Below are 27649 nucleotides of genomic sequence, written 5' to 3'. Positions count from 1 at the left end.
CTTGCCATTGTGTTCACGAAGCATTTACGCTACAGCGGCAAAGACAAGACAAGGCCTTCTACTCGGCAATGTTCCCCATGGTGTGCTAGTTTGCAGCTATTCCCCCCCAAGACTGGCTACGACTGCTGTCAAACACTTTGAGGGTTTCTGCCATTTACTTCGAGTGTGATGTCCAGAGAGTGAGGCGATACTCAAGACACGTAAGTTTGCCAAAAATGTAGGCTGATAAATGTAATTGTTGCTTGGGTATAGAAGGCACAAGATAGAGTGAAATGGAAAATTGGTGATGAGGCTTTCCTCCTGCAGTGGAGTGAAATAGGCTAGAAAGAAGAACAGCCGTGGTCAAGTGGTTAGACTTCAGGACTTGCAATTACAAGGTTGTTGGTTCAATTCCGGCCTTAAGCTAATCTCAGATTTCCAAATGACTGAAAAGTGTTTTTGTGTAGTTACTAAATTGTAACCTAATGATTTGGGCACAAATCAATGTTGGTATGAATTGACCAAGATTGGCTGTTGCCTTCTTTGCTTTTAAATCCAAATGTGGGAGGTTTACCGAGTTCCCTCATTGGGAAGATCATGCAAACAAACTGACTGGTGGAATGACTGGTATTCCTCTTGATGATTTAAGTCTGAAATCTCGAATGTAGTTTACAGAAAAGTCCAACAATTCACACAAAAGTCAAACAAATATAAACTGCCCTTTTAAAATATAGACTCTTTTGAAAGATTGTAGTGCTTGTGAATATCTTACCATTTGAACAATTTGTATTGTATTCGAGTATTGCACTGCAAGTGCCGCAGGTGAAAAGTCAATCATTTATCTCTGATTTATTCATTACAGGTGTGACAAGATGAAGTGGATAGGTAACCAGACCCTGCCGATATATGCATCACAGATCACATTGTGCCTCCTTATCCTGCTGGTTATAATACCACAGACAAGCAGAGGAGAAGCCCAGATACCAGACTGCTCTCGTGCCCAATCAAGAGTTGCCAGGGGACTCCTTCAGAAGGACTTGTATCCAGTCTTTAAGGCTGGAGGATGGGAGTTCCCCCAATCCTGCCCACTCAAGCCATCCAGGGACATGTATTCGCATCAAGAAGAGAGAAAATGGTGTGACAATATCAACAAATGGTACTGCAACTACTGCGGCAAGGCCTTCACAAGTGAGAACACTTTAGACGCGCACTTCGCTAACCGCCACTCTCGGACAATCGTGAGCGGTGAGGACGCGGTCTGTCTCGCTGATCACTGCGATTATCTTCGATGTGACATCATCTCCGGAGCCAAGACAGGCTCTTACTGGGACAAGACGCTGTGCAAGCAAACCGCATTGGACAGGCTGAAGCAGAGGTGCGAGACGGTCATTAAGTCATGCCTTCCTGAGGGTCTTACTGGGATGCACAAACACGAACTCCGAGACAAACTTAAGAAAGCCTTGTGCTCTTCGTTGACCTGTGAACTGTTTTGGGAAGCACCCTCAAAAGAGAGTACCCCTCACGGTACAGCTGCCTATGCTATCGTAACCTGCATCCTGATTGTTGGGTTGTTACTCTATTACCTTGTGGCGTATACACATTTCTACACTGACAGTTCATTGCTTAACAGTGAAGATACAGGTGTCTTCAATACCAAGGAGTCAGAACCTCACTTTACTAGAGATCCGTACGGAAATGAAATTCGTAATAGATACCAACAAAGGTAACAGAATGCTCAAGTTCAAACTCTACTGGGTTCTATGAGTTTCAATAGTTAGACATATTTCATCTCGATAGAACACATTTTTGTATAGCCAATTAGTTTTAGTTAATTTATCCTTTTGAGACCAAAGCAGACACAAGCGGCCGAGAGGATTGGCCTATCTCCATTCACATAAAAAAGAGGTCAAAGTAAAGCTCATGTCAGAATATGAAATTTTTCATTGTTGAATAGTATCCCAATCTCTATACGTAAAACTAAACTTTCTGTTGCATGTTATTTCTGTTAATATTTTTACTGACAAAAATTGATCGAAGAAATCAACAACAATGTCTGGGTGTCTTGTGATGATTATACAGAAATGAATCTCTAGGAAAGGGTTAAGGGGTCATTTGTTGATTCTTTCTATGACCAACATTAATAAGAAAACCACCATCAGGTGGGTGTACATATTTAAAATAAAATAGAATTATTACATGGCTCATGGCTAAATGATTTAAAGTAACAATTATGGACAATAATTATTCAAGTGAGAAGTCATCTTAAGATTTCATAAAAACAATAAAGTTTATTCAGTCATCTCAAAATGAAAAAAAGATGTTTTGTTTGCTTTCCTTAGGGGATACCCCTATCATTTACCATTGGTTCAAAAATGTTCTCATTTTATAAACAAAAGATATATTTTCAGCTGATTGTAAAGTGATTACCCCAGTATTTCTATATACCAGTGTTTCATGTACCTGATAAACAAAGGATGAGGGATTAAAATTCAATCATCCAGCACTCAAAATCCAGAGCTACACAAATAAATGGTAATTTTGATCAAACACTCAACATTTGATAAATTAAACAAGCAGGAAATAAATAAAGAAAATTTGTGACAAGACAGTGATTTCCTTTATATTCTTTACATTCGGGCAAAGGAATTAAGTGGAGTTGGTTTGGTACATATATTTGAATGGGCAGGTGGAAGGCTACTAGAAAACAATTCTACAGATAATCCCCACTTAATGTCACACAGTGTCAAGTCCCCCATCTGTACATAAAATCATATATTATTTTTTTAAAAGGAAATTTTAGCGTTTGCATAAATACTGTGTGCGGCATGCAGTAGTTTTTATCAAATTTCTTGCATGGTTGGTGAACCACTCGGCTGCATAGACAAATAAGAACAATTGTTGCAGCATCCAGCCCACGCCATGGTGCCTTGTAAATTTGTTAGGAATAATCTATACCCAAGATGGAATGATGCAAACAAGTTTGTGCAAATCGGTAGAAAATCCGAGTACCACATGACCACAATCAGTTAATGGCTTACAGTAACATGCACATGGAAAATGCTCAAAGGGTAGAGAATCAGTACAGCAATGAATCTTGTGTTGGTTACCCACTTTAAAGTAACAAATATCCATTAGTAAAAGAAACATATATCAAAATTTCAATGTTTTCTTCTTGGTTTCTAGAAAGTAGGCAAATACAAACAGTTTGAACCAGTGTTGTGTTTTGGCTTCAAAAAGACATTCAATTGCGTACAACGGCATCAATATTTACTTGTGGAAATGTTTTGTTTGCGGAAAAGTCCAAGGTTAATTTTTTTCCCCTTGTCAACAAGGCGGGGGCGTCCTGTAAATTATAGAACTTAAAAACATTTTTTCTGAACTGTTACTTAAAGGTGACGATTTGTTGTGCTGTCATTGACAAATGCTCAAAAATAATCAACTTTACAAAAACTCTACTACAGCCATTCCTAAGGCACATGTTTGTCCCTCAACAGCTTTGACCGTAATTAGGCAATGTCTGAATTTGCGGCTGCAACTCAACTGCAGCTGCTGCAATAAGCATTGTATAATTACTCTCAAAATTACTGCAGCTTTCAATGGTATAAAAGCAATTTGAGAAAAATTTCCCTTCAAACTAATGTGAAAAAAGAAAGAAAAAAAGTTTGTATGCCCTGAAATTGGAATATGAAAAGTGTTTCTGCGTTAATGTTTCTCAAATTGGGTATCCCTAGTGGGGATTATACTTCCTGACATAACCGTTTTGAATTTAGAGAGATATATCAAAAACGTGACCACCATTTGAAATAAACTTTTCACATGTTATTTTTGTATTGTATATACATGTAATATCTACATTTATATTATAAATGAAAACAATCAAACGGTTCCAAAAACCTAAGTTATAGACAAGCTTTGCCTGTAACATGGTAATGCAGCTCTGCTGTTAACTCTGCTGTTAACTTGGAACTGGCCTAATTTAGACGTCAAAGGTAAGAAATTTCATATCAGAATTACCCAGAGAAAGCTAAACAATAAAGCACCTTGATGTGTTCAAATTACCTAGTTGGAATCAATATGAATTGTTCAATACTTGAACCATGATAATTAACACAATTAAACGATTATAATGCCAGGCTAAAGCTCAGCAGGATGTGGGTCTGATACCGCACTCTAGACAATCGTCTCATTGAGCAAGACACTTTACAACACATGCTTCTCATCACCTAAAGGTTATTGTGTACCTGTCAGGGCAGAGATAGTTCTATAGTTCTTTTACTCCATGAATGAACAAGTTGGAAATTCCATCTTTTTAAGATGCCGCCTGTAATATGGAGTTAAGTTTCAGTTATTTTGTCAGCAGCGATTCAAACCTCAAATTTTCTAAAACATCTTGCTTGCCATTACTCACCAAAGTGTATAATAAACACCAACAAATAACTCCTCAATTTGCAGCAGTCTTTCAACAACAAGCTTGAGACAAGCTGCCACCTCAATTCATGTGAAGACATTTACTATTTTCAGAACATTAGCTGAAGAAAGATTGCTAAACTTAAATGTAATAAAATAGTATACAATACAAAGGAAAGTGCAGCTAAAAGTAACAGCATTGTCAATGACTTTAGATGAGTAACATTTATGCATAAAAAGCCAAGTAAAGTAACAAAGTAAAGGGATTTTTTTCTAAAAGGGTACGTGGGTGGATTTCACTATGAGTTAAGACTAGTCTTACGTGTACATGTATCTTAAGTCAGGATGAGCCTTATGTTTTGAATAACTCCTAAAGAGTCCTAGGCCTAAGTTAGGACTATCTTTGTGAAATCGACCCCAGGTACCATTTTAATCCTATTAAACTCTCATGAAATAAAGCATGAAAAACGTCTGTGAAAGGTTTTATTTGACTTGTTTTTGAGAAGGAAAAAAACAAACTAACCTGAACCAAAAAAATAATTATGGTTTAAAATTTGTTTTGTGTATGTTGGTCTATATTCATGATTACAACTCAATTTTCCCATAAATTCTAACAAACATAATTTGTTAGCAGTACCATTACCGATTTAAAAAATAAATACGATTTCAGATTACAAAATCAATAATATGTACTCTTCTTAGGCTGGATGATTGTACTTTTAGGGACCACAACAGCCACAACAAAAATCAACCAGAGAAAAAACTGACCTTGTAAAATCCATCAAATTCAACAGAAGAGGAACCATTCCTATAATTTCCATATCATATTTCTTAATAATCATTTCTATCGCAAATTTTTTTCCCTGGGAGATTTCCAATTAAAAACAATGATAACAAATTGGAAAAAAATCAGCAATTTAAAAAAAAAAAAGTCCATGATCTTGAAATAGTTAAAGACACTGGACACTAATGGTAATTGTCAAAGACCAGTCTTCTCACTTGGTGTATCTCAACATATGCATAAAATAGCAAACCTGTAAAAATTTAAAGTTGCGAGATAGCTATGAAAGAAAAAACACCCTTGCCACACGAAGTTGTGAGCTTTCAGATGCTTGATTTCGAGATCTCAAATTCTAAATCAAATTCGTGGAAAATGATTTCTTTCTCGAAAACTACATCAATTCAGAGGGAGCCGTTTCTCACACTGTTTTATACTATCAACATCTCCCCACTCGTTACTAAGTAAGGTTTTATGCTTAAAATGTTTTGAGTAATTTACCAATAGTGTCCACTGCCTTTAAAACACTGAGTGGACGAATGTAAGCAGCTTTGGATAAACATGCAGGTAAGGGAGAAATGCATAATTAAACACGCGGTCACTGGCACAAGATTGAACCCAGAACAACCTAATAAAACAATTTGAGGCAAACCTTGAGTTTCCATCTGTTTAATTTTGCATTCCCTGCTTATTACATGTAATACATGTATGCGTACTGTTCATCCTTAATATAACTTCTGTTTCCAGCTTCTAAGCAAGATCTTAGAAAAATTAATGCAGCATACACATGAGGCAAAACAAACAAAGGGAAGCAGTCAAGATTGCAGATGCAAGCTGAAGGTCAAGTCAAGAAAAAAAGCATTTCTAAAATTAAGACTCGGATTGCAGGGAAATTAGAAAATAATAATTAGAAAAGTTCAGCTAGTTTTTTTCAAAATTTTTAAAATAAAATTTAATTAAAGCAAAGTTCACAAGGATGTCAAGTCATAACAAAGGTTCTGGAAGTTTGTACATTAACATAACTGCTTAAGATGCAACGCCAAATTATTTGCCAAGTTTATGGTAAATCTTTGACTTATTAGGTAGCTATAGATTTTGATAGCTATAGTCAAGGAAGTTATAAACTTTCAGTTGAGACACTAAATCAAGAATCTGTCAACATTAGTTAGTTACAAAAGATACAAATGAGTTGTCAGGACCAGACTTTCTGACATTATTACCAGCAGCAACCGCGGAACAACTGTCATGTTTGTGCATTTTATGTGGCACTTGTGTCAACGTGAATATGTTTTATGCCTTTTTTCATTTTAAAACACAATCACCTGTCAGAGTTCTATCGAAGAGTTCAGAGTTCATTGGGAAAGTAAGAGTTTGTTCAAAATCTTTCGGCAAATTGGCGTCATGCAACTTTCAACAAACATGGATGTATCTTCTTTTTCGGATGATTGATCTCTGCTATAGACCATATTGAATAACCCCTTTTTTTGCTATGAAAGTTGCCATCTTGTAGGGCAAACTGTATGCGCGTCCAAACGCATACATCAATGAAGCATGCAGCACGAAATATTCCCGGTTTGATTTCTACGGCACATGCACTCACACACGCACGCACACAGACACTATGTTGGAGGTCAAATAATTTGAATGGTGACGTCATATTCAATTCGCCCTATTCACTAATACTGCCAAATACTGCAAACCTAGTGGACTTTCCACACTCCTCCTATCAGACAAATGTAAAGGCCTTCCAATTTCAAATTGATTTTTTTAGATGCACTTATTTTCAACTGAGCAGTCTAATAAGTGGGGAAAAAGTTACAAGTTTTCAGAGCAAATGTTGAAATATGTCGTCAGACAAATAAAACAACCAGGTCTGTACATTCCAAAGAGGAATTTTTGCCCCAGAAGGTAAAATTCAATGCATTTTGATTGACTTTCTTCAAAAATTTAGGAATTAACTTATTTTTTTTTCTAGAACATGTAGAAATATTTTTGACAAAAATTGCACTAGAAGGGTATCCTACTCCAGTGCATCATACACTATTTTAACAAGAGGTTAGAGACTTTGAATTTGTTGCCCAGTTTCCATAAGGACTCTATCTATTGGAAAATGAGTGGATCACAAAACTGAAATTGACTTTGGAGTGCTTCTTTAACTTAGAACAGACATTTACCAAATATACTGCCAGGTCAAAAATGAACACACAATAATGAATTTCTCAGACTAAAAACAAGTGCTGCTGTTTTAGTCTTGTGGTGTGGGCAAGTCTTTTGCATAAGCCCTTTCCACTCCGTATCTCTTACCATGGTGGAATACAGCCCCAAGTGATCCAAGTGTAAAAGAGCTGGCCTTTATTCCCTGGAGTTGTGTGAAAAAGGCTCAAGTTGCATAAAAAAGGCAATCCACCGTATAAGTTTTCTGGGCCCAATTTCACGCCACTGCTAAATAGATGATTCAGGGCTTAATGGCACCCTGAAAAGCAGGTAACTCTATGGGCGTCAAGCGCAGAAACTTGCTGCAAGCAGACCTAGAAAATGGTTCCCTGATGAATGTAGAGCCTAAAGTACCAGGCATTGCTGATCTTTGCAAAGGTTGTCTGGGACCACATGATCTACAATGTACATGAAGCTATGCTTTGTTTCCAATCTGAGGAATTACATTTGTGCGTTCACTACCTTTTTCTACAAAGGTTGTCTGGGACCACATGATCTACATGAAGTTAGGCTTTGTTTCCAATCTGAGGAATTACATTTGTGCGTTCACTACCTTTTTCTACAAGGTATCCCCCACCATTTGCTCCTATACACTGTACCTCTTGACAGAAGAATGTTGATTAGGAATGATTCACTGTAGGAAAGTTACAGTCACCTACTGTCTCAAAAACACTGTCCTTTTCTCCTAGCTGTTGAGTATGGATATGCATGATGAACTTATCTTGGTTTGTCTACAAAACAAGATAATAGGCCTACAAGGTATAACAGGTATACAGGTATCTTACCTAATTAGGGATAACCATTAGAGCTCAAATTGAGATAGTTTAGCTCACTAAATGTCGTTGATCATTCACTAAATGCCATTCACTAAATGTCGTTGATCACTTTACATACAGAATATTGTTTGGATCGACAATCAGGTTGCACACATGTTACTAAAAAAGGTTTACAAAAATAAAATAAAAAGAAGAAGAAAAAAAGAGTGATTTGGAGGTTCAAGAAGCAGGCAGGATTCTCTCAAACCTCTATCATTGTGTTTGTAGACACACACGGTTTTATGGAACTTCCTACGATTCATTGCTTAATGGTAATAGACTTTCATAATTTGTATTAAATATTAGTATCACAATATTTTTCCCAAATAAAGATTCCATAATTTCAGTAAAATTTCTCTAAATCCCAGAATGAAAACTCTCAATATAGCTGTATGTGATAAGGTCATTAAGACTTTTAATAGTAAACTAATGATTTTGTTCATCAAATTTCAAAGTCATCTCCGATCAGTATAAAAACCTATTGGATTAACTTGAAAAAAATAAATTTGTTCAATTTTAAAAATTAATAAAACAATGTCTTTCGCCTGAAAAAAATAGTACCATGGTTGATTATCTTTATAAACTTTTAAAATTAAATGACAATTGAATGTTTTTTATTATTGCTGTACACTTAAGTCATTAGTATGATACAGGGTTTTTAATCACTAAATCATGTATTTCATTTACTTTGCAATACATTTACTCTGCTTGCTTGAGTTCCCATTTGTTACAAAACCTTCCCGCTCCCTAAGAGATCGTTTTAAATTTCTTACATCCCTCCATCCGTCCTGCAAACTGTGGTTCGGCACCGCGTTGTCGTTGTGAGTTCTGTTGTTCGATGTTGTGTGGTTGGTACCCGTGCAGTTGGTTTCTGATATCGATATTAGTCTTTGGATGTAATCTAGAAGTTTCTCGTAGAACATTGGCACACCGTCGTAACCTGTGAATCGTGACAAATCACAACATTGGTTTTTTTTGTGTGTTAACAAATAACATCATGCACTGAAGCCCTGCGCCAAATAAAAACAACTGAAACATCAGCCAAATTACTGATATCTAATTGATGTAATGGCATCGGTAACAAAGATCCCTGATCCATCAAGCTATACCCCTCTAGCTAAGGGAGATGAATTGTTTCTTCAGGTGTCATCTCAAAGTAGTTTGGGTTTTTGACAATTCTAGACACCTTGGAATACTAAAGGATCTGCCCACTGATGAAGCAATTTGCATACGTGTGTCCTCGCCGAAAAAGTATCAAAAGTCTTAAGAGAATAATGAATTGGACAACAGTTAATATCTGCATGTGGAGCTACAATGTATTGAGCAGCGTTTGGCTGCCTTTCATGCAAGGAGTTTTTTTCTGAGGGATCCTCTTCTTCAAGAGAATTGTTCACAAATTGTATGATTATTTTCTTGGATTGCTGTGCATAGTAGCAGGGGATTTCAGGAGGTGCAAAAAACTCCTCTCTTGCTCTTAGAAGCCGCATATAGAGAGTCGGCAAACCCAAGTGTAACATAGGCCTGAAGACAATTCTGCTTAGCGTATTAAAGGAAAACGTTGCCTTGGATCGGTCAAGTTGGTCTACAAAAAGCGTTTGTAACTGTTTGTTATAAAATGCATGTGGGTAGAAAGATGTTGTAAAAGTAGAATACAATGATCCACACAAACATGCCTCGAAATTGCACGGTTTTCCTTTTACTTCGTCGACTAACACGGTCGGCCATTTATGGGAGTCAAATTTTTGACTCCTATAAATGGCCGACCGTGTTAGTTCGCACAGTAAAAGGGAAACCACGCAATTTCGAGGCAAACTTGTGTGGATCATTGTATTCTACTTTTAAAACATCTTTCCAACCATATGCTTTTTATAAAAAAACGGTTACAGACGCTTTTTATAGACCAACTCGTCCGATCCAAGGCAACGTGCTCCTTTAATGAGCTTGGAACAGAAAAGCGAGGAGATGTTAATACTGCTGGAGTTTATCCACTGATTACAAAGTACAATGTCATAGATACTCTACTGCTTCTCTGTGAAGTTCTGTCGACAGTGAACCGGCCGAGTCTACAATTTCAGTCTAGTCGCAAATTCTGCAGTCTCAGCGAGACTCTATCATCTCTCAGAAGCAAAAAGAGACTACTGGTAAATGACCAACAACTGTAAATATGATTTGCAAGGCCATCAAATTTCCATCAAACTTAAAGGGGAAATGAAAGTGAACTTTATTAGCTAGGTTAATAGGCCATGTATACGGTTGACGACTTCAAAATCAAATTCACCGATATCAATGTAATGACATCATTTGCCAAGATACTTGATCCACCAAGCTACATGTATGCCCCTCTCCCAAAGGATTTGCAAAGAAACTTGATCGATCAAGCTATTTCCCTCTTCCAAAGGACAAGGAATAAAGCAATTTGGATTCCCAAAAGAGGATGCTCAGAGAGAAATTCTCAACTTCAATCACTATATTCAAGCCGGACTTCTCTAGCAATCAATCTACACTGATGCGCAGAGTGAGTGTGTGGAAATGTTGGCAGGAGGAACGACATCACCAGTGTTCTCATGCCTAGCACTGATTGCAAGGACTTATAAAGTTCAACCACTTTCTCTAACAAAGACCAGGTCCAAGGTTGGCCTGAACATCTAGCGTCACACTTGGAGGCTTGTGAAGTACGCCAGAGATCTGCTGTTGAGCCCACGTACAATCATCTTTGACCTTGTATCATTTGACATGGCTTCAATGGTTCTGGAGATTCACAGTTAATTCTGACCCACATGTGTATTAACATGAAGCCAATACCTGTCCTTATCCTTGTGGATAAGGATAGGGGACCAGTCTAGTCCAAGGTATTGTTATGGATATGGATTGGGCCAAAGATTATTCTGGTAAAGCCATTCATGGACACAGGGTCAATTAAGTGGGCAGCCACACTGAAGGCAGGATCAGTTGAAAGAAGTTCTGATAAAACCAATCCTTAATTAATCCATGGAAATTATTTGATAGTGGTGTAAAAACTTATTAATACTGTCGTGACTGTGTACCGTGTCAGTAGACTTTCCAAAGTCTTTACACTTGTGCCCCACAGCAGTAACCGTATTATGGACAAACAAAATTGAACCGTACCATGAACAAAGCAAAGCTTGAGAGAACTCTAAACATATTCATTGTGCCGTGCTGCGTTATACCCTTCCATGCATGGCAGAATAAAATCAACTGCATCAGGCCAGCCACTGCCGGTTATACTTAATCTCCAGAAGAGAGATTAGTGAAATCCACTGCACCTCATCCCAACAATTTTGTGTCAAATTCACACTGAACTTGAAGATCACAAATTTGACAGGGGAAAACCCCCCACAGAAGAACTCATGTTGAAGCTGGAAGATTCTCAAGCCTGCATTATTAGCTGTGACAGGTAATCATTAAAGCCCTTGAGAAGGAGGCTACTTGTTTCAATAAAGTCCTCAAAGATCTCTGGTCACCTTCTGCGTTACCAGCTGGCAAGCTTCCAAGAAAGAGGTGGTGTCGCCCAAATTTGCTCCTCAAAAGCCATCAGCATACTGGCCACTTACTACACATATGTACATAAGTAGCATACGAAAACAACACAACCGAGTGTGACTGTGGGGCTGCTGATCAGACTACAAGACAACATTGTCAATGTGTGTGCCCTGTTAGAAAACTAAACGGTTGCATCATGCATCATACATCTGGCCAGCTGTGACCCGATTGTGAAATAGAAGCTGTCATACATGACCCTTGACATTTGATTAGGTGTTGAACATGACCAGTAGAGAGAAAGAGAGACTAAAGTGAAAATATTGTTAACATCTCGATGGTGCAAGATATCTACACGGTAAGCCGCCACAACGATTATTTTCGTTTTGATATTTGTTCCTGTGACCAAGCACATTTGCACCTCCTTTTGAGGGATGTACTTATTGGAAGACATGGACCTTGACACTTGAGTTGGTTTTGAATATGAGTAGAGAGGGAGAGAGAGAGACTGAAGTGAAAATGGGTCATCACCTCGATGGTGCGAGATCGATGGTGCTACACCTGAAAGCCACCAAAACGGTTTGTCCTCAAGTCAGAAATCTACTTACCAGGGAAAGCATTGATATCAATGACATAATGCACACCGGTGTCATTTTCCACAATGACATCAAAGCCAAAGAGGGAGAGTTGAAGTGACTGAGTGACGGCGGACACAAGCTCCTCTAGGATTTCGTTGGAAGGTAGTACTGTTTCCCGATTAAGATCATTCTTGTCCAGCTGTTAAGATAAGTAAGAAGAGTCTTAAGTCAGTGAGAAACTCCCGCTCACAGATCCCAGCCATTGATAGATCTTCATTGACCCCAATGGGGACGCTGTTTGGGCTTGTGATGTCATATGCAATGTGTGTGGTGAACTACGATTCATAAATACCTAAGACAGTTTATCCATTCTGATTGGTCGGGAGGGCATCACCAGGTGTTTGAACGGATGATATAACACCAGTAAAAAGTGTTATAACATGGGTGTGAGACGCGCGCTTGCACCTGTGCGTATAAGACAGTTTCTTCATTCCTGTTGGTCGAGAGCAACGGCCGGGACGCACGGCCGGGACAGCCGTTGTGCCACATCACGCGATACGCGCATTGCCGCGCACAACATCTCCTTATACGGAGTTGTTTACCCGAGGGCCTAAACATTTCATAGCTGGAGGGGTGTTGTGTTGAAAGAAATCATTGAACAATTATAATGTTTGCATTTATTTTACCTTTTGACCCAAAAGTGTTGATGTTTTTTGACCGAACAGGTATTTATGAATGGGAATCTTCGTCTCGGTAAAATTATCAAGTCCAGGCCTCAGCGCAGGTTTAAACCACTAGTTGAAAACCTCTTCACCACACATTGATTCCCTTATTAATTAATTTGTTTACTTACCTCATTAAGGAAAGACGAAGAGTGAGGCTTTGATACATCATGACTATGGAAAAATATCGTACTTTTATCTGGGGAAAGAAAAAGTTATATTTTGATTATTCAGTATTATTTTAGGACTACCAAAGTATAATAAATTCCTGGTACGAGTAGTTTCAATCCATTAAGACCTTATATTTAAAAAAAATTACACTGAGAAAACACCTTGTTAGCATTATTTAAAGAACTAGGCCTATCGGATACTATACAATACTATACAATAGTTTTAAGATAATATACAATAAAACCAAAATCTGAAAAGAACTACATGTAAAACACCTTGTGAGCATTCAAGAACTACATTTACAGGATACTATGATATATTATATGATAAAGAAGCACACTCTGTACAACGAAACTATCATCTGAAATGAACTACATGGAAAAAAACACATTGTTAGCATTATAAAAGAACTCCATGTATAGGATACTAAATGATACTATATGATAGTTCAACGCAATCATGGAAATGCACAGGTGAAGTATATTACGCACAGGTGAAGTATATTACGCTCACATAAATATTGCCAAAGTTAGCTACATGTACATTGTACATACACAACATAAATAAGTAATTGCCTTCACCCGAGCTCAATGATACCAACTATAGAAGTATAGTAAAACAAATAACAATAACATAGGTTGATTAGTTGAGGTTTGCGGTAGCACCATGCATTTAATCTCTTTGAAGTAGTGTTGGTGATGGCATCTTGTGAAAATCTCTTTGGAGTAGTGTTGGTAGTTGAGATTTACATGTGGTGCTACCACAAACCTCACTTCATTATATCCCCAAACATGCAAAGTTTTAAAACCTACGAATGACACAGTTTATTTCTGGTGGAAAATTGACATAAATGTCAACTCCCATTAGTCATGCCGGTTTTGGAAAAGTTCCCTCGACTTTGCTCCAGGAACTAGTTTGGTGACTTCCAATACCTTGGGGAGCTAATACCGACTGTTCACCCTCAAAACAAAGCAAGATACATTCCAATGATTAAGAAAAAACAAGAAAAAGAAGAGCGTAATCAATATTTCAAGCTATTCATACAAGTTGTTATTCAACAAGAAAACACAAACCAAGACAAAATAAAGTTAAGGTTTGTTTGATCACGGTCTTTCATGATCCAAGACCCTCACTGCACTGCCAAAAAAAAAAAAAAAAAAAAAAATTCTTACCACTAAGACCGGCGGATACAAAGTTTTTGATAGACGGTCTTTTGACGAGTAGAAAATCATGTCCAATGATAAAAATCTTATGCATCTGTGCGTTGTGGTTGATAAACGTCATGGCAACGCATGGAGGTTCAATGTCCTTGAGGCCGGCATCGTTAAAAATAATAGCCATCTAAAAGAAATGAACCATAAACATCAATAAATAAACCTAGGAACATGATTTGATTCTCATTGTAGAAATTCAGAATTTCAAGTTATTGTAGTAAGGTGGATGTCTAGTCTGCTTTGTATGTACAATACTCCAATTAATAAAGTCTAGGAGAAATACATACTTTACATCGTTGAACTTACCTCATGAGATTTGACAGAGCCATGAGCTTTAGACGACTTGCAGACTAAAAAAAATAAAAAAAATTATTATTTAAGAATAAACCACTGGAAGAAGCCCATCATCTTGTCCAATTGTATGGGTCATTCAGGGGGCAGAATTGTTTTAATAATTACAAGTATATTCACCGCAAATCTGCTAATAAAAACCTCCTACACACACATGTACTTGTAGTGTACGTATTTAAAGCCCTCACCTTTCAACCCTCACCTTGTAGAGATGACAGGTAACCCTCACAAATTATCAATAAAGTTTAATTGATACAGTATCATCTCAACCCCAGGGACATGTCGGTCTATCCACATGTAAAAGATGGTGGTTTGGCTAATCACCAGCTACATGTATAGACGATGTGACCTGTGACACCACATGTTTACAAAAGAGACACAGAGCCTGGAATTCCTGCAGGCACGATTTGTACACAGCTCAATGAAAGAAAACATATAATCTTATATTTTATGGAAATTGCACTGTCTAATTCTTAACAACTTTTGATATGATGAAAGGGGGCACATCTCAAAACTTGAACAGCTTTTACTTCACAACTCTTGGTTTTATGTGGAAATTATGACACAAAATGTCAACTTTCCTGAAGGACCAGTGTACATGTAGTGTCTTGCCTGCCAGAATACTCAAAGAATGTACAAGGTCACACTTATTGTAAACAAGGTTCACATGGTCTATAGTTTTGCCTACTATCCCGGGTGAGATTACATGTATATGAAAATGAAAAATCCTGAAAAATTGACACAAGCTCCCTCTGTGTGTGGAGATGAAGCTAACATAAATGCAAATTTGAAATAATCAAGGTTCACAGACTCTCTACATCATTTCAAATTGATCTAAATGTCTTGGCCCAATTTCATGGCTCAGCTTACCGCTCACGATCACCATTCTCTACTAACTGTGCAAGCGCCGAATTTCTGCGCTAGTTGTGTAATCAAAGAATGCCTAGTAATGTAAAGTAACCATGTGCACAAGCAAAAATTCCATGCTAACCCGTGAAATATGCTTGACGTAAGTGCGGAGTTCACTGCTTCTGTAAGCGCTGAATCTTATGGTAAACAGAGTCATGAAATTGGACCCTGGTCACAAGAGCCAAGTCTTTCATCTCTGCAATGACAATTTCACCTCTTTCAAGAAAATCTTGAGGTTCAAGGAGACCAACAAAAATCATGATCACATGCTGATCACATCTCACTACTAAAGGCCTTGTTGGGGGAGGGAAGGGGGTGGGGGGTAGGGATTGGAAGCTAGCTTACCAAATGGATACTTGACCTTTGCCCCTTCAAGTAATCTCTTGATCTCGGCCACATCTTTGGTATGGATCTCCACAAAATTGGGAACTAACACTTTACCGTGTACTACAAAAGAAAACAAATAAAAAAATGCATATTTTCAAACTCTCTCCATGGCATTCTGGAATCTTATACTGTCAAAATGCTGTCTAAATTTGGTCAAATGATTATTGGAAATATAAACCAGAAATCTAGAGTCACAAAAGGCACATTTAGCGTCCTAATTTTTGATGAGTTTAACCCAGAGTTGTGTATTAAGTTTTATATACTCAAGACTTTCCTAAGTCCTGTGAAAACAAAATCCGCAGGCAAGTCACTAGGGTGGGATTCATATTCACATCCTTTGCCCTGCTAGAGCAGATGTCGAAAGGACTCCTGAAAGTACTGGTTATTCAGTACTAAATACAGATCAGTGTAAAGGCAACAACCAAATAATATTCTTTATCCTGATGCAAAATAAACGTCTATTTAAACTAAATCAACTATTCAATTAACTTTAAGAATAATAATAAAAATAATATAAATTTATAATGCGCACTATTCCAGAAAACCGATCAAGGCGCCTACACAAAATGAAAACATTATACAATAGAAAATGAAGAATAAAATGAAGAACTTTAATATAAAAACCATCTTCAGATGTCCTTCCTACGTGTCCATACCTGAGGTTTGTTGGACGGCATTTTGAAATAACGTATAGCTAGCATTTCGGTCCATCAGTTTACATACTGAGTCCAGTGGATCCAGGATTGGAACATTAGGGTGGTCTTTAGTGTAAGTCTATGAAAGAAAAAATGAATACAAAAAAAATCATTAGTATACACACATTCTTTTTAATAAACCAACTTTACATTGGGATGGTACGATATACCCCCTGCACCAGCTTCGCGCGCAGATACAGTCTGCTCATTGTCTGCCATTTTGGGAGTCTAAATGCAAGCAAAGTGGGTTTAAAATTAAGTATTTGTTATTTTGCGAGTGACTAGCCAGCAGGAAATTTGGACAGCCTGTTTTATCTATCATTTTAGATGTAAATGTATTGTATGTGAAATTATTTTTTTCCAGCAAATTTTGACACCCAAATACTGGCTAAAACCTTAAACTTGTTATTTTACAGGTCCATCATTATTTTCACTAGTCCCTACTCCATGTACTTCATAATGGAGATGTTTTTCAACACAGACGAGCACTTTGGGCAAATTTTGACTGGTCCTCTGGTGTTTAAACTGGCATTCATAAATACCTCAGACAGTTTCGCTATTCCTTTTGGTGGAGAGCCCGTCACGTGGGGGTGTTTAAACGGTTGATAATAACCAGCTGGAGCTGTTTATAACCGGTTGTTTTCGGATACTACGCGCAAATCTTGGTGCAAGACGTTTCTCGTTACAGGAGATGCAGGCACTGCTGGTGAGTGGTGAACACTAATGGTGAGCACTGCTGGTGATGCGGGCACTGCTGTGTGTGACAGGAAAATGAGAAACGTCTTACACCAAGACTAACTACGCGCACGAACACATATCTGGAAACTGTCTCAGTCATAAAAATGCAACACACGGACGGACACAGCTCAAGGACGTCGGAAAACGGATAAGTTTTACAGAGTTTCTTACTTTATTTTGCTTTTAACCAAAAGGCATTTATGAAAGGGAATGAAAGAGTAGTGACTCGCTCTTAAACTGTCGTTTAAAACCCTGCCGGGTCCTGGCCGTGTGATAAGGGCCCTCACATTCGGCTCGGGCCTTTTTCACGCCGCCATGACCTTGCCAGTTTTAAACGGCAGTTTAAGAACTTGACGCTATCCTTTTATTCCCTTATTTGGCAAGTGGACCACTGTTATAAGGGAGAAGGTCAAGGGTCAACAGTGACCGCAGTTCTAGTTATCAGCACCATTCAAGTTTTCAAAGATTCTATATTTAAATTATGAGATCATGAAATAAAGTGCAAACACACACATGTACTTTAAGTGTATACACAAACTGTACAAGTTCAGATTAACGTCTGAGCAAACAGTTCAACAGTGTGGAAATAGTGGTTTGGGCTTAAGTGATGCACCCTTTAAAGTGTTTAGTCTGTTATCTCACTACAATGGCTGTACTGAACAGTTTTAATAGGGGCGTTGAATGTGTACATAAGATTTGGACTATGACGGTTTATCAAAGGTCCTCTTCAGAGCAGGCTTGCCGATACATTTCTTATACTATTGAAAATAGGGCAGAGAAAAATTACTTTGAAAAAGTTGCAATGTACAACTCCTGTGAGTTGACCTGGCCTGGATACTTCATGGAGGCAATAGAGGCAATATCATCCATTGCCCCTGGTCATTGCCATGAAAATGTCCCAACAGTACAGTACAATTTTCTCATAGAGAGGTGCACCTTTTACTAAGGAGAAAACGCCATGGTGCACCTGCCCTTTCAAAAAAAAGCATCAGGCCAGCTGCATTCAAGTACATATGTACACAGATTTTTATATGGCAAGAACAGCTGTGCAAAACAATTAGCCTACTACCATGACTACTGTAAAATGGAGTTCATTCGTTCTATGATGAAAATGATAACATGTGTATACTGTGCATTCACCACATGATATCACATTGCAGGTTCGCATACATAGGGATCATCAGGAGTGTTACAATACAGTTTCAATTTAGTGTAATTCATTGCTCATACTCATAATGTAACTTGTGCAGCGAGTGTCCCTAAGTGCCACTTATATGGAAATTGTTTTCATGCTGGTGCATCAAAAATATCAACAGTCGGAGTTCAAAATCAACTGAATGTAACGGTAGATACAAAATAAAAACACCCTGTGAAAATTTCATTTGAATTATGAAAAAGTGGTAGCGTTTTTGAGATACAATGTATCGCTGAAAAATTTGAGGTATGTACACGCAGGAAGAAATAATCTGTAATTGAAATACTAATAGGTCTTTATATAATATGAAAACATTTCTGCATTCATGTTTCTAAGATTTAACATTTTCTGCATCCCTTTCTCTAAAAAGAATTTCCTTAGAATGAAAACATTTCTCAAAATGTTGTTCATGTTTAACAGCTGGCTGCTTTTTACCAGATAAGATTTTATAGTCATACATTTTTGGAGTAATTACCAAGGGTACATGTATAACCTCCCATAATTGGCATAGTAAATGTGTGCACATACTGTACAAGCCTAACCCCCAATGCAAACAAGGGTCTTAAAATTTAGCCTTATCTGTTGCATTACAGATAAGGTGTGTTAGAACCTTTCAAGTGACCCATATGGCATTTAACATTTAAAGATAAGATACAGCAATGGACTCTAAAACCTAATTTTATTTAAACCTCTACCTCAATATTGATCTCCAGGTATGATTCAATCAGCCTGGACTACATGTAGTTGAAGATGTTGTGGTACTCTTTTTTTGGAATTGGAACTATATTTTTGTTTCTCGCAAAGTAGTTCTTGAAAATGAAATAGGAGTTGAAACTTTGCAAGATTGGAAAGCATTTTAGAAACTCAGGAACACAAATATTATTCCCTGTTTTTCTTCTGAAGGTGATCACAGCTTACTGATCGAAATGTCAAGTTGTTTAAAAGCTTCAGAAGCATTACTCATTTACGGTGATACCGTAAACCCAAGAGATATAATCTGTTGAATTTTAAGAATGAAATTCCGTCAAAAAAATTATAAATAAATAAATAAATAAATAAATAAGTAATCCTGTACAGTTCACTGTTTCTTGAGAAGCTAAATAGTACAAACTAGTGTACACCAATGTTGTTTGTTGTTAAAGGCAGTGGACACTATTGGTAATTACTCAAAATAATTATTAGCATAAAACCTTTCTTGGTGACGAGTAATGGGGAGAGGTTGATGGTATAAAACATTGTGAGAAACGGCTCCCTCTGAAGTGACATAGTTTTCGAGAAAGAAGTAATTTTCCACGTATTTGATTTCAAGACCTCAGATTTAGAATTTGAGGTCTCGAAATCAAACATCTAAACGCACACAACTTCGTGTGACAAGGGTTATTTTTCTTTCATTTTTATCTCGCAACTTCGATGACCGATTAATCTCAAATTTTCACAGGTTTGTTATTTTATGCATATTGAGATACACCAACTGTGAAGGCTAGTCTTTGACAATTACCAATAGTGTCCAGTGCCTTTAAACTGGGTCTCGACAATGTCTACAAGGGGATTCTTTAGAAAAGTGACTAAAAGAACAAAAACAGTCAATCCACAAAACTTTGTGTGCAACTGCAAAAGTATTCTTCAAACTGGAGACCTAAAACAGGACAACAGGGTCCCTGGTTTTGTGAAGGTCCCCAGTTGACAAGAATGTCCAAAAACAACGGGTGCTGTTGCCAAAAAGTTAAAGTCCAAACAAAAAAATGACAATGGGAGGTCCTGGATTACAAGTGTTTACATGGCTGTGAGCGTGTGTGTGTGGGTATGCATCTTTACATTTAAAGGGTTTATGTACTTTTTGTAGGACAAAAAACACAATGACCACAGATTTACATTAAACTTAAACAGTTTGAAGATAATGATAGTAGAAAGCTTCCCTGAAAACACTACGTGCTGAGGTGCTGTAGTTTTTGAGAAATGAGTAAAACAATGTCATGAAAATAACTTTTTGCTCATTAGACGAAAACTATTTTTATCATTTACAAATGTATTTTCATGACATTGTTTTATTCATTTCTCAAAAGCTACAGCACCTCAGTAAGTAATATTTGAAGGGAAGCTTTCCACTATCATTACCTTCATCAAACCCTGTAAGTTTAATGTAAACCTATGGACATTTTGAAAAAGTACCCAAAAATAAAAATAAATCTAAATCTTGGGGATTTAGGAGACATGATACGCCTTTTGGCAATAGTTATTTTTTTAACTTTTATGCTCTCCTGGGCACCCCACTGTTGATTTACTTTGTTTTCTAAAATATGTTAAATGTATGTACATGTGCTTGTAAATGTGATTGCCCGAATAAATATTATTATTATTATTACTAATAATTGTTAGCATAAACTTGGTAACAAGCACCTTACTTGGTAACAAGCAATGAAGAGCTGTTGATAGTATAAAACATTGTGAGATGGCTCCCTCTGAAGTGACGTAGTTTTTGAGAAAGAAGTAATTTTTCACGAATTTGATTTCGAGACCTCAGATTTAGATTTCACACGAAATCAAGCATCTGAAAGCACACAACTTTGTTAGACGAGGGTGTTTTTTCTTCCATTATTATCTCGCAAGTTCGACGACCAATTGAGCTCAATTTTCACAGGTTTGTTATTTTATGCGTGTTGGGATACACCAAGTTAGAAGACTGATCTTTGACTATTACCAAAGGTGTCCAGTGCCGTTAAGTACCCTGTAAATTGGTGTGTGTAAGGGCACACCTACCCTTTGAGAGCCAGAATGACTTCAACAAAGGGAATCGGGGTAGTTTGACAAGGTCAGGATGTCCAACTAGTTTTGCTTTTGTGTACAAGGCCAATGAGGACATCACTATAGAAGTTCAAACAACTTATGGAAGAACAAAGAATATTCCTTGATTTGTCTGTTGTATGAGCTTGTCTAACCATCTGAAACCCAGGATTTTAGGGATAATGGGGTTTTGAACAAAGCGAGGTCGCCCTCGATACATGTTCATGTACACAGGGTGCGTTCGTTTAGCTTCCCTGGGTCGACCCCGGTGTGTGGTGTGTTTTTTTTCCAGGACAAACGTGTGCAGATAATTACCCACATTCGTCCTGGAAAAAAAAAACGCCACACACCAGGGTCGACCCAGGGAAGCTAAACGAACGCACCCACAATAAGGTCATTTGGTCGCCAATGGCAGGGCTCTCACACAAAAGAGAGAAAACCAACTTAGGTCTACATAGGGGAATTCTAAAGACTGGGGTGCTCCACATGGAAACTTGAGTCAGAGTCTAAGGGTTCTAAGTGCAGAGACAAATGAAAGAACAATAGAATGCTCCACAGGGATGCATTTTTGAGAATTCCTTTCACACACTTTTTGGTGTTGAGGGGGGTGGGGGGGGGCGTGAGCGTGAGGGAGGATGATAGGAAAGGAAAGGTACCTTAAGGTTATCCATCATCATCTGTGATTTCTTATCTCCATCGTGGGCTAGACTTAGGACATCAGTCAGCTTGTGGATGATGACGCTGAATGGTCCCTGAGCTTCAAGGGGCTGAAGGAGATCAATCTGATGCAAGTGCAAGAAATGAAGAATTACAACGATAATTTTCATAAACGTCAAAAGCATTTAAGCCTTACCACGTAAGATCAAATTCAAAAAGTCAAATGACTATAGTCATTACAGTTTGAACGGTTTCTGACTGGCACCAAAACATAGGACATGGATCCCGACCAAAATGACAATTTAAACACGCCCTCTTTTCACTGCTGCCCCGCTCAATGTTGTCAACACCAGCTGGAGCGCATACCACACAATGAGAACCAACATTGAACAGGGGCTAGGGGGTCCGATGAGATATAAATGGCCCCTTGTTGTATGTAGATGGCTTGGTTGGTAGAACACTGGCTAGCTAAATCCAGTAGTGGCATGTTCAAAAATCATGCTCAAGTATGTATTCATCTTTGTTCAACCACCCCCCCCAAAAACAAAAACCCCAAAAAACAAAACAACAATTAACAACCCAAAAGACAAAATAAACTAAAACAAACAGAAACATGCTACACTTCCTTCTAGATATCCTGTCTCAAAACTAGAATGTAAGTTGTGAACCTCTGGGTTTACGGTGGCACAGGGACATTTCCATGATGTACATGTACACGTATGACATTAACACACCACAATACCATCTCAATACTAGCGGGGTTCATTATAAAATGTCAGTTAGCTCCGATTCTATTCTCATTGCCGTCCTGCTGAGAAATGTTTCAGACACAGCTTGGGCTTCTTGTAAAAATGTACACAAAGGCAGTGGACACTATTGGTAACTACTCTAAATAATTATTAGCATAAAACCTTACTTGGTAGCGAGAAATAGGTAGAGGTTGATAGTATAAAACATTGTGACGTAATTTTTCGAGAAAGAAGTAATTTTCCACGAATTTGATTTTGAGACCTACAGAATTAGATTTTAAGGTCTCGAAATCAAGCATCTGAAAGCTAACAACTTCGTGTGACGAGGGTGTTTTTCTTTCATCATTATCTCGCAACTTCAACGACCGATTGAGCTCAAATTTTCACATACTTGTTACTTTATGCATGTCACCAAGTGGAAATGAACTTTTAAAATATCCCGGATTGCCCTTAAAATTTTAGTGACTGGCTAGCAGGACCAGGGGTCGATTTCACAAAGAGTTAGGACTAGCCCTAACTTAGGACTAGTCCTAAGAGATATAAAAATCGCATAGCTAGTCTAAAGTTAGGACGAGTAACTCGTTGAGATAAGACTAGTCCTAACTTTTTGTGAAATCCACCCTATGTCGCTTAAATCATTTCACTAGTCTAAGTCTATCACCAAATAATTTGGCCCATATTTCAAATTGACGTTTTTCAAAACTGAACCAGCCAGACAGACCACTTGGGAATGAGTTTTGACAGGCCCTCTGGTGCTTTAACTGGCATTTGGCCAGTGGAGTCTTGCTAAGGGAGAATGTTGAACATTCAACATCCTGAGATATTACCTGGAAGTTTTTTGACAGGGCACAGACAATCTAAATAATAGAAAATTATAGATCTTACTGCGGTAAGTGTGAAACTACAAGCTTGTTATTACTTCTGTACCAGATGCTGGAAAAAGGGATCTTGGATGAACTCAAATTCAAGGAAGGACTACAATTATGTGGATCCAATGCAAATTTTCATGCGAACCTTGCATGGGGGATCCTTTTCATTGAATCACTTAACTGTGGTCAGCAGAGCATAAAATTAACCTAAAGGTGCTCAGATAAAATGAAATAACAAAATAAATTTTGTTCTACCATTTTCAACTTTTGATCTGCTACATGTATGTATGACGAGTAAGCGAAAGTCGTTAAGTCGTTACATGAACCGACCAGAACAAGTGTTATAATAAGTCAAGGTTAAAAAAACCAAACATTACAGGTATCGTGGGGTGTCGTGGCCGAGTGGATAAGAGCACCGAACTCAAGCTCTGATGCTTCTGTTCAGCAGAGTGTGGGTTTGAATCCAGGTCGTGACACTTGTGTCCCTGAGCAAGACACTTAACTAATTGCTTCTCTCCACCCAGGGGTAAACGGGTACCTGTGAGGGCAGAGATGGTTCTTGTGATTGGTTTAGCCATGTAGCGCATATAATTGTCGCACAGGCTGGACGTATTCTCCCCAGGGAGCTGAGATGGTTTAAGGAATGATTTAAGGCCCAGTGACCAGGGGTAATAATGTCGGAAGCGCTTTGAGACACCCCGTAAAAAAGCACTATATAAAAACCATGTATTATTATTACTATTATTATTAGGTATCGTCTGTGAAGTTACACATGTGTGCACTCAATGACAATTGACATGCAGGTCAATTTCTGCTTGCCATATTTACTGAGAATTTTGTGAGAAAAACATTTTGCATGCAGCATTGCAGCAGTAATTAATAACAGTGGTTTGCGTGCATATTCGTCACTCAGTGATGCTCAAGGTGTTTTTAACATACAGTATTTTCGTGCAAGGTGGGACTAAATTTTAATTATGAGACCTACTCCTTTTAGATAGCACCATGTATTGGTTTACATGGTGCTGTGGCGCAATATGTTGCAAATCAAACCAGGAACACCGAGGCCAACCCCTTTCTCTTTTTGCTAAGTGCACTGGGTTCTTTTAGATGCGTTACACAACACAAGGGACCAAGGGCTTTACATCCCATCCGAAGGACAAAGTATCATGGTTTTAAAAGTGTCTTGCTTAAGGACACTAGGTGTCATGACTGGGACTCGAACCCACTCTCTGCTGATCAGAAACACCACAGTTTGGATCAGGTGCTGCTAGGAATCTGGTGCTCTTAACCGCTAGGCCAAGACACGCTACAGTGTGTGTAGAGTGCATTCTTTTGTCAAATTCTCCACTAAGTGGGGCACTAATAGTTTTGTGGCACTGTCAGTTTTGACTAACACACGCGCACCTCATTGGCTGAGCACTTGTGTGCATTGTGTACATTATGAATACACAATGTATTGTACTTTTGTAAAAATAAAAGTACTATGGGAGACTTTGGAACGCTAGATGGCAGCAGACTTACCAGGTACATTTCCATTGTTCAGGTAGTTCTGAGCATGCACACATTACCGAGAACAATGGATTTTACCTGGCAAGTCTGCTGCCACCAAGCGTCCCATTAGGATTGTATCTCACCTTGACGAGCTCAATGTTCTTTTTCCTGGAGTCAAAGAGAATACAAAAGAAATATTGAATTTAAAAAAATGCATCAAATCTAGTTTTAATGAGATACCATTCAAATCTTTGAATGGTTCCTACGTCTTACGACCGTTTAAAAGATCAATGATTACATTTACCACAATGTGCACAGGCAATGCACAGGCTGTTGGTCTTACTATTACTTGGCCTTGATCAATGCAAAAGTTTGAGCCCAAGGAACCCTGCCTGTTTCTCCTGCCCATTATTCAAATATGAGGTGGTTTTAACCCTCCTGTATATTTGTACCTTGCAAACAAATATAGTCAATGGTCTGATGTTTTGACCCCACTTAGCAGAGTATTTCTCAAAAGGCTTAATGACAACACGACACAAATAGGTGTAGTTAAGTTACGTAGTCCTTCCACTTCGCTCTTGAATGAAGGGGGCACGGCAGTTTTCCTCTGGTAATGGGCACTTCTACTATATGGGGAAATCGTGAAATTTTATTGGATTCTTGCAAAGGGCACTACAGTAACGGGGAACCACAGCAATTACTGTGGATGCTGTGGGTTAATTGGAGGCCAGGGGTGGATTTCACAAAGAGTTAAGACTAGTCTTATTTCAAGTTAGGACGAGTATACGTTTTTCATATCTCCTAGGATTAGTCCTAACTCTGTTGTGAAATCGACCCCTGGTTATGTAACCAGAGGCAGTCAAGTGGAAAGAGAAGGAAGGCGCACTCAAGCACACAGCAAAAGGAATCAGCCAGATGACATTATTTTGACAAGGGTTTGGTGTAGTAATAATGGAGCCAGATGTAGAATTCTACCTCCATGGTATAGTACAGTAGGGTAGGGGTAGGAGGGGAGGGGCTGGTTTGGGTTGACCATAAAAAGCATCCAAGACTAAAAGTAAGAATAAGAAGAGAAGAGGTTGGTAACAGAAGGAAAAAATCACAGTGTCACTGTTTAGTGTCAGTCTCTGCTGTATGCAAAGAAGGGGGTCAAACATGGGCATGTATTAGTCCCAGCTATGGTACGATTATGGGATGAAACAAACCACCCCAGCAGGGCTACATTATTTGTTAATTTCAATGTAAAAAAAAACCTAAATTATAATGAGGTTGTGCGCTCTTTATGAAGGGTGATTAGTCAATAGTTTGCAACAGGAAATGTGGAAATGTTCTAAGAGAAACGTAAAGGGGCGTGTGGTTGGTGATAGTAATACATCATTTATACAGTGCTTGGTCGATAAGTCAACAGGAATTAAAAATGAATCATGATTGACCAAGCATGTCCATCGAACATATCGATATACTTACCTACACAAACCGCTGAATATCGTGTGAAAATCTAGTTTTTTCAACTTCTTTTCGGTCATCCAGTACCCCACTTTCTTCATGATTACAAACGACTCTAATTCAGGATCTCACTAAAACAACCACCAGCGACAATGGTTAGAAACTATACACTAATTATTAAACAAATTTAGCATGGCGTTTTACGGCCAGGAACGGCTTAGGTGACTTATTTACTTCTTGTACACACAATACACGGGCGTCGCCTGCTGGCTCTTTACAATAATACCATGCTTTATATAGCGCCACCAAGCGTTAGAAATAACCGGCTAAGACTAGTCTTTTCCGGTCGTCTATAAAAACATAGTTTTTGAAGGCAGAAATGGCTCGTGTCGTTTAAAGCCTCCCCAATCAAGGAAGGGGCTGAAATCCAATCCACATGGTGTCTCGATAGGGATTCGAACTGAGGTTCCCAGAGCTGGTGGTGTGTCCAATAATGGGGGGGGGGGGGGGGGGGAGGAAATAGTTTTGAAACGAAACCGCATGTAGCCTGTGCATACCAATTCCCGCGGCGTGTCACAATGAATTTATTTCAATTTATTAGGCTTAATTAAATAATTTAAAAACCCCATCGTAACACATTTAAACACACACACAAACTTCATTGGTGAAAAGTAACTTTGTGGGCTAGGCGTAGGTCTACTGCTGAAAAGTACCCAAAGACATCCGAAGATGAACTCGGGCACCAGCGCTTTACTATGATGATAGCTGGTTTAAAGCGAACATTGTGCAGTTAGGGATTCAATTCGTGTCCGGCCACCAAGGAACAACATTTTGATATTTTGGTGATGGGGGGCAAAGACAAAGAAGAAAGATGGGGATATCCACGCCCCTTCGCGCCGCCGCCGCCTTGAAAACCTTGGATTGAAGATCCTTAATTATGTTCTTATACTACAGAAAGACCAGCACCCTTTCGAGACGGCGCACTGGAGTTAACAAGCTCCAATT

At 38.3% G+C, this 27649-nt stretch overlaps 2 protein-coding genes across 3 annotated transcripts; one reads left to right on the top strand and one right to left on the bottom strand.

Annotated features, from left to right (window-relative positions):
* The first annotated feature begins 62 nt into the window (after positions 1 to 62).
* On the top strand, positions 63 to 5686 carry LOC139947571 (uncharacterized). The gene is made up of 2 exons (XM_071945516.1): positions 63 to 200; positions 842 to 5686. Exon 2 carries the CDS (start codon positions 852 to 854, stop codon positions 1704 to 1706), a length of 855 nt encoding a protein of 284 aa, XP_071801617.1. The 5' UTR covers positions 63 to 200; positions 842 to 851; the 3' UTR covers positions 1707 to 5686.
* Positions 5687 to 5817: 131 nt separating this feature from the next.
* LOC139947555 (inositol-tetrakisphosphate 1-kinase-like) lies at positions 5818 to 26895 on the bottom strand. Of its 2 annotated transcripts, XM_071945500.1 has the most exons (10): positions 26666 to 26895; positions 25342 to 25366; positions 22089 to 22214; positions 16680 to 16797; positions 15982 to 16083; positions 14683 to 14726; positions 14335 to 14503; positions 13123 to 13190; positions 12300 to 12468; positions 5818 to 9133 (listed from the first exon to the last, which is right to left on the bottom strand). In XM_071945500.1, exons 1-10 carry the CDS (start codon positions 26743 to 26745, stop codon positions 8877 to 8879), a joined length of 1158 nt encoding a protein of 385 aa, XP_071801601.1. In that variant the 5' UTR covers positions 26746 to 26895; the 3' UTR covers positions 5818 to 8876. The 2 variants fall into 2 exon arrangements, with proteins under 2 accessions (XP_071801601.1, XP_071801608.1); XM_071945507.1 differs by lacking the exon at positions 25342 to 25366.
* Between the last annotated feature and the right edge of the window lie 754 nt (positions 26896 to 27649).

The sequence above is a fragment of the Asterias amurensis genome, chromosome 1, assembly GCF_032118995.1.
Source record: "Asterias amurensis chromosome 1, ASM3211899v1".
NCBI classification, from domain to species: domain Eukaryota; kingdom Metazoa; phylum Echinodermata; class Asteroidea; order Forcipulatida; family Asteriidae; genus Asterias; species Asterias amurensis.
This window is presented reverse-complemented; position numbering and strand designations above follow the sequence as displayed.

What these genes read in the sequence shown, in the direction of transcription:
- LOC139947555 (XM_071945500.1), bottom strand. Translation starts at nt 26,745, where the DNA reads ATGAAGAAAGTGGGGTACTGGATGACCGAAAAGAAGTTGAAAAAACTA. An exon ending in ATATTCAGCGGTTTGTGTAG is followed by an intron (nt 25,367 to 26,665) that starts GTAAGTATATCG and finishes CTTTGACTCCAG; the next exon opens with GAAAAAGAACATTGAGCTCG. An exon ending in TGTATCCGCCGGTCTTAGTG is followed by an intron (nt 13,191 to 14,334) that starts GTAAGAATTTTT and finishes TTCTTTCCCCAG; the next exon opens with ATAAAAGTACGATATTTTTC.
- LOC139947571 (XM_071945516.1), top strand. Translation starts at nt 852, where the DNA reads ATGAAGTGGATAGGTAACCAGACCCTGCCGATATATGCATCACAGATC.